Genomic DNA, 5,736 nt, shown 5'->3' with positions numbered 1-5,736 from the left:
TCGTCAAATCGCTGCAGTTTGTACAAATATGCTTTTCAACCGATCTTTTTTTATTTTCATTTTTAATGCCACGGCTTTAAGGTGAAGCATTTGTTGTCATACTTAAGAAGTTTCACACGGTAGTGTAAGCTTCCTTCGGCTGCGTTTGCTTCCAGGATACACTCACTTCTCTGCGACGGATAAAAAAAGTTGAACAAAAATGCCTTTGTATTCAACTTAATAGAACCAGTGAAACTAACAAAGCCAGCAACTGGAACAAAGAAAGAACAGTCGGGGTAATTAAAAAAATAAGCGTACGTCTCCAGCGCGTTGGCGTGGTGGGCTCCTAAATTCATCACGTTAGGACAGGCTACTACATTAGGCGGAGATGTTTCATACACCGGGTGTATAGTATGTAAAAAACGAGACGACAAATCACGGATGATCAGTTGCTTGAACGTTAAATGAAAGGATGTCACTAATAGTCGGATCTGAAGCGGCTTTGGCTGGCGCTGTGGGTGTCGCGTCCGGATCGCATGTCGGACAGAAATTGAGGAAACGTTATCCAACTGCCGATGTCCAAGTTTGCGCTTGGAGTATGGTGATCTGTGTTCCATTACTCTATTGGGGTTGCTACATTACATCAGGTCCTCCTGTGCCAATGTACGTCGTTCTCTTCTAGTGCCAGTGGTTCCTTATAGTCAATTGGTAAATCGTTTTGAATGTTACATGAACATCTATTTTCTTGTCTAATTCTCCGTTTGCAATTCTCTTGTTCAGGGCGTCCGCCGGTGACATCCTTCTGGTATTCTTTAAACCATTCTTATGGTTGGCTTCTCGTAAACCTAAACTATGTTGTTATGCTGTGATGTAGTCCGTCGTTATTCCAATGAGGCGTTCATCGACCGAAGCTTTTTCCATCCTTGTATCCCACGCGCTGGGCGATGCCGGATCTCCTTACGTCGCTGGATTCGTATACAGTGTTAAGGATTAAACGGAATCGAAAAAGTCATTGAATGCCGCGGAAGAAACAAGGATGTCATCATTTCATTACTATGGCGGTGCGATGATGCTGGACGAATCCTGCGCTAGCAACAACTGCACCGGTTCTTCATTCATCGACATGGAGACGATTGACATCGAATTTCCAGCACTTCTCTCTTTACTATTCATTACGACCATCCTTGCGGCGCTAAGTATCCTTGCGACCTATGCGACCTATCTTCTTCGCATACGCTTGGCAATTGTTATTATGTTTTTCTTGTTCTGGAAACCGAAATCAATCGGCTTGGCTAGGCATGCACATAATATAGGTAAGACAAGAGTTTCACGAGCCTTCTCGTTCCCGTATCGTGTAAATTATAATTCAATAATGATCCACCACGGTCGTTTTCCATTGTCTGGCGCTTTCTGAGAGAACGTTATTATCAGAATTGACCGCGTTGCTGAGACAAAGACAATATCGAAAACTGCTATATATCTGTTAACAGTTTCATTCTATTACTTACTATACATATCTATATCCAGTAAAACATCCAAGGACATTTTCTTGCCAGACAATAAATTTCATACCGAGCAAGTTGTGAAATGTTGAAGAATTAAGTCATAGGACATAAGGATAAATAAGGCGTAATCGATCGATCTTCGCGTACGTTGATCAAATTTTTTTTACAGATATTTTATTATACGCACGCAAATTGCAGGGTGAATTCTAAATGTGAAAAAAAAGTGGGAACAGTCGTATTACCGGCCGGGGGCACCGGTTCAAAATTTTCTTTAATGTCTTGTTTGTGTATTGGATAATGATTTGTCTAATTACCGAACGACTTGATGAGCTAACTTTTATCGAAATTCGAATAGAAATAGGATACAAAATTTTGTATTCAAAATTTGCTCCGTTTCCATCAGTTTATTCGAACATTAATAATAAGTTAGGCCTGCATAGTTCGGACCACACAGATATCACTAATGAAATACTTATATCTTAATAGCCGAGTCCGGTGCGCGCATAAGGGAGAGCAGGGGCAACTGGAAGTTCGTATTCGTGAACAGGAGCAACTGGGAGCTCGTAGACGTGGACGGGAGCGACTGGCAAATGGTCACCCTTGGGCTGGAATCCGGCATCATCAGCAACCCCCGTCAAGATGAATTTCTGGCCTTCAGGAGAAACCCAGTAAGAGGATCCTTTGTTGGTGTTGCCTAGGACTTCACCGTACGATTCTTTGCCGTAAGAATCATAGGTGAGTCCTTGCATCTTCTTCTGGACCTGAGACTCCTCACGAGTAGTGTAGTCAGACTGAACAAAGCTGCCGGTTGAAACTATTTTTAATCCCAGTGGTTTTGGTGTAAAAAAATTAAATTGAATTACCTCCATTGGCTGCTGCCATCGAGGTTTCGCTCGTCAGATTGGCTAGTGTAGTGATATCTGCGTATTTGTTATCCTTGTTGTAGCTGGGGGTAGGGTAGGCTGGTGCGGGGTAGCTAGGTGTAGAGTACTTTGGTGTAGTGTAACTTGGGGTAGGGTAACTGGGAGCTTTTATTCCGGCTTGCAACTGGAAGGTGAAGCGGCGGCGATAGCCAAGAAAGCTGCGATAAAAAACTACAAAAAGAAATCGAAATTTTTCGTTAAGTGACATTGTCCCCTACAATTTGAAAGAAATGACCTACTCGTTTCATGTTGAGTACTGTTGAGGAGCTGAACAACTAATGTCTTGAATCATCATCACGCGAGCTTATGTAGTTGGCAGAAAAGGGTGTGTCGTTTCTTCAACCTACTTTTGAAAGCGATGATCACGGCCTTTTAGTGGTTACCTATGGTTTACATTCCAGGCCATAGCTGTTGCAATGCAGTGATTGCATGCAGCGAATAGGTAGCAATATCGACGTGCTTATGCTTATACTTTTACTGTTGTTTATTGGGGAATTAACAACCTTTCTCTTGATTTCTGCAAACACGTTCATTTTGAAGGAGTACCGAAAATTAAAATGCCCGGTTTCAAGAAATTCAGTACTTTTATACAATATGCATTAACACGCTTTAGTACCTTTTGCTGAAATTTGGCTATTAAAACGTGAAAATATTGACTGTATGGCAGAAGAGACTATCGCAAGAAAAAGAAACATTTTATGATGTGGCTAGTGTGAAAAGTGAGAGTGCAGAGTTTTTTGCGCAACGCCCAAGCCTATACTACTTGAACATTGCATAACGTTTTTGCATTGCATGGCCAGAAGATCGGTATTTGCGGCCTCACGGGTAGCGGAAAATCCACTTTGGTCAACGCCATTTTTCGGCTTGCTGACACGGCCGCCGGTCATATTAAACTAGATGGCATCTATATCGCTACGCTGGAACCACATTACCTAAGATCTCGGTTAACAGTCGTTCCTCAAGACACTCTGATATTCACCGGTACTCTTAGGTCAAAAAATGAAATTATCATTCATTTTCGATACTCTTTGGTTTAACCTTAAAATTTTAAACGGATTTGTGCATGCGATCGTCGTTTAGAGATAATTTAGATCCAGAACATCAAATACCTAATGTAGAACTATGGGCTGCTTTGGAGGCTGTACACCTCAAAGACTCTTTCAAGAGTATTGGATTGGATGGCGAAATGTTTAAGGGGGGTAGTAGCAGCCTGAGCGTCGGCCAACAACAGCTATTCAGTCTGGCACGGGCTTCCCTTCGTCCGTCAACGATCCTCGTTCTAGACGAGCCGAGTAGCGCGTTAGATGTGGAAGCCGAGCAAACTTTGCATCATTGCCTAGAGCATCTATTCGAAAATCGAACTATTCTCCTTGTGGCGGTATGATATTTGAAGCTTCTCGTCAATTCATTCAATTCGATTAGTATTAATTTCTTTCCGCTATTTTGTGCAACAGCATCGCCTATTGAGCTTGCGAAAATGCGACTGGATTTGCGTCATGGAAAATGGACAACTAGTACTACAAGGCACACCAGACCAAGTTTTAAACGAGCTGCCAATTTTTTATTGAAAACTGTTGTCATTAAACATAGCTTTTATTTGATCTAATAGACATTATCGCTAAGCCGTATTTTTTTATTATCTCCGGAAATCACGTCAAGTTGATCAACTGATGACCTTCTTCTAATTTGCGCAATGTGTAGCAAATAAACTGGGAAATTGATTTGCCGAATGCGAAATTGTTTGTGTGCTGTACATCCATAATCTCTTTAAAAAGCAAATAAAGCTGAACTACGAGTAGAGATGATCAGTGTTACCATAGACTAGCGCATAAGAAGACAAAGCGATAAAAAAAAACATTATTACATGGGTGCTTCCGAATAATAGAGGCCGAATAGTACTTTGAATCCTCGGCGTAGTACGCTGGTGCAGCATTTATTGTTATGTTGTAGCTGGACTAGAAGTAGTAAGACGGTGTATTACTGATGTAGTAACTGTAAGCGTTTTAGGACGTCGGATCATTAGTGTAGAATGTTGTCTCTGCGGAGTAAGACAGAGTTGCTTCAGTGCAGTAGAGTACGGATAACAGGTGGAAGTATAGCACGGAGCCGGAAAGGATTTGTCCGGTTCGGACGGGTCAGCGTCCTATAAAAATTCGACTTCGGGTGAATAGTATCATGGAGCCTTAATATTGTACCATTTGGAGCTTCAGCGTGGTACCTCAAGCTTGCGTAAGTTGTAGTGATTCACCAAGGATGATGAAATAAAATTCACCAAAAATAAGAATTTCGAAGAACTTTATTTCGTTCCCTAGCGAAGGTCCTTTGTATTAACTATAACCATAGAAATGCTGAAACAGGGCCGTGGATGTTAAATAAAGAAGAAACTAAAGTCCTGGCCGCCAGTATAAATTTTTTATTCAATCAATGCGAGCAACGCAGTGCGGTAAGATCCAGAAGTATCACGCTGTTATAAGAAAAGAAATAATACAAGCATTGTTATTCAATAATATTAAGGAACAGCATAATTTTTTTAAACATTTTATAGGTCGTTTTTACTTACCGAAACTGCGCTACTAAGTGATTCTCCGCATACTATTTGATATGCATTCTTGATATGACCGAGGTCAATCTCACTACGACTGACTGTTAAACGTGTCACGTCACGATCTGTTGTACCAGCGCCAGCAATAGAAGTGTGGAAACGAGACGAGAAGTAGAAGGCTTTATCGCTGCTGTATTGCACTGGGCAAAATAGAGATGGTGAATGAAGTGTTATTGTCGGTCGAAACAGCAGTATATTTACAGATGGATACGATTGCATTTCCCATATCGTCCGCAAATTCGGTGGTGACAACAGTGCTGAGCGGGATTTAAGTGGACTCGTAATGGATAGTAACTTGGTTCGAGTAAACTGCGCAACGCGAAAATGACGACGTAAATAACCTCGTTTGGTTCCTCGTTTTTGTTCTAAATTTATGGTGGACTGAGACTGAGACTAAACAGCTTTAAGTTTTTCTTAACACTTGAAGGGTCTTGGAACAAGTTAAAAAAATATTTAGATTAGCCATAATTGAGCGCCGTCGTGAACTACCCTCTAGGCCATGCCCGTGCACCTATTTGGCCAAGCTGACGAAAAAGGCAGGACATTGCATTCGAACGGATTCGAATGCAATGAGCACTAAGTACGGTCACAGTATTGGAGGAATGACCGTGTGCTTGGTTCGTGATTTGGAGTCACAAGGGATAGGCTGCATGGCCCATGTTGCCGCCTATCACTCGAACCACTGCACCACCCTGACTTTTTACTTTTCTTACATCTAACTTACATC

General features: G+C 41.6%; 3 protein-coding genes across 3 annotated transcripts; 1 reads left to right on the top strand and 2 right to left on the bottom strand.

Annotated features, from left to right (window-relative positions):
* Window positions 1-1,940: 1,940 nt before the first annotated feature.
* LOC130690750 (endocuticle structural glycoprotein SgAbd-3-like) lies at window positions 1,941-2,940 on the bottom strand. The gene is made up of 4 exons (XM_057513661.2): window positions 2,802-2,940; window positions 2,476-2,578; window positions 2,348-2,404; window positions 1,941-2,285 (listed from the first exon to the last, which is right to left on the bottom strand). The coding sequence occupies exons 1-4, from the start codon at window positions 2,938-2,940 to the stop codon at window positions 1,964-1,966; spliced, it is 621 nt and encodes a 206-aa protein (XP_057369644.2). The 3' UTR covers window positions 1,941-1,963.
* Window positions 2,941-3,108: 168 nt separating this feature from the next.
* LOC130690712 (ATP-binding cassette sub-family C member 2-like) lies at window positions 3,109-4,205 on the top strand. Its single transcript, XM_057513644.2, has 4 exons — window positions 3,109-3,117; window positions 3,208-3,398; window positions 3,488-3,785; window positions 3,862-4,205. The coding sequence occupies exons 1-4, from the start codon at window positions 3,109-3,111 to the stop codon at window positions 3,973-3,975; spliced, it is 612 nt and encodes a 203-aa protein (XP_057369627.1). The 3' UTR covers window positions 3,976-4,205.
* Window positions 4,206-4,767: 562 nt separating this feature from the next.
* On the bottom strand, window positions 4,768-5,289 carry LOC130690752 (annexin A8-like). The gene is made up of 3 exons (XM_057513662.2): window positions 5,211-5,289; window positions 4,968-5,149; window positions 4,768-4,871 (listed from the first exon to the last, which is right to left on the bottom strand). Exons 1-3 carry the CDS (start codon window positions 5,233-5,235, stop codon window positions 4,821-4,823), a joined length of 258 nt encoding a protein of 85 aa, XP_057369645.1. The 5' UTR covers window positions 5,236-5,289; the 3' UTR covers window positions 4,768-4,820.
* Window positions 5,290-5,736: the final 447 nt, after the last annotated feature.

The sequence above is a fragment of the Daphnia carinata genome, chromosome 9 (assembly GCF_022539665.2).
Source record: "Daphnia carinata strain CSIRO-1 chromosome 9, CSIRO_AGI_Dcar_HiC_V3, whole genome shotgun sequence".
Lineage (NCBI taxonomy): Eukaryota > Metazoa > Arthropoda > Branchiopoda > Diplostraca > Daphniidae > Daphnia > Daphnia carinata.
The sequence above is the reverse complement of the archived record's forward strand: the minus strand, read 5'-3'. Positions and strand labels throughout refer to the sequence as shown.

What these genes read in the sequence shown, in the direction of transcription:
- LOC130690750 (XM_057513661.2), bottom strand. Translation starts at nt 2,940, where the DNA reads ATGAACGTGTTTGCAGAAATCAAGAGAAAGGTTGTTAATTCCCCAATA. An exon ending in CAACAGCTATGGCCTGGAAT is followed by an intron (nt 2,579 to 2,801) that starts GTAAACCATAGG and finishes TTCTTTTTGTAG; the next exon opens with TTTTTTATCGCAGCTTTCTT. An exon ending in GATGGCAGCAGCCAATGGAG is followed by an intron (nt 2,286 to 2,347) that starts GTAATTCAATTT and finishes TTCAACCGGCAG; the next exon opens with CTTTGTTCAGTCTGACTACA.
- LOC130690712 (XM_057513644.2), top strand. An exon ending in ATATTCACCGGTACTCTTAG is followed by an intron (nt 3,399 to 3,487) that starts GTCAAAAAATGA and finishes ATCGTCGTTTAG; the next exon opens with AGATAATTTAGATCCAGAAC. An exon ending in GAACTATTCTCCTTGTGGCG is followed by an intron (nt 3,786 to 3,861) that starts GTATGATATTTG and finishes TTTGTGCAACAG; the next exon opens with CATCGCCTATTGAGCTTGCG.
- LOC130690752 (XM_057513662.2), bottom strand. Translation starts at nt 5,235, where the DNA reads ATGGGAAATGCAATCGTATCCATCT. An exon ending in AAATGCAATCGTATCCATCT is followed by an intron (nt 5,150 to 5,210) that starts GTAAATATACTG and finishes TATTTTGCCCAG; the next exon opens with TGCAATACAGCAGCGATAAA. An exon ending in CACTTAGTAGCGCAGTTTCG is followed by an intron (nt 4,872 to 4,967) that starts GTAAGTAAAAAC and finishes TTCTTATAACAG; the next exon opens with CGTGATACTTCTGGATCTTA.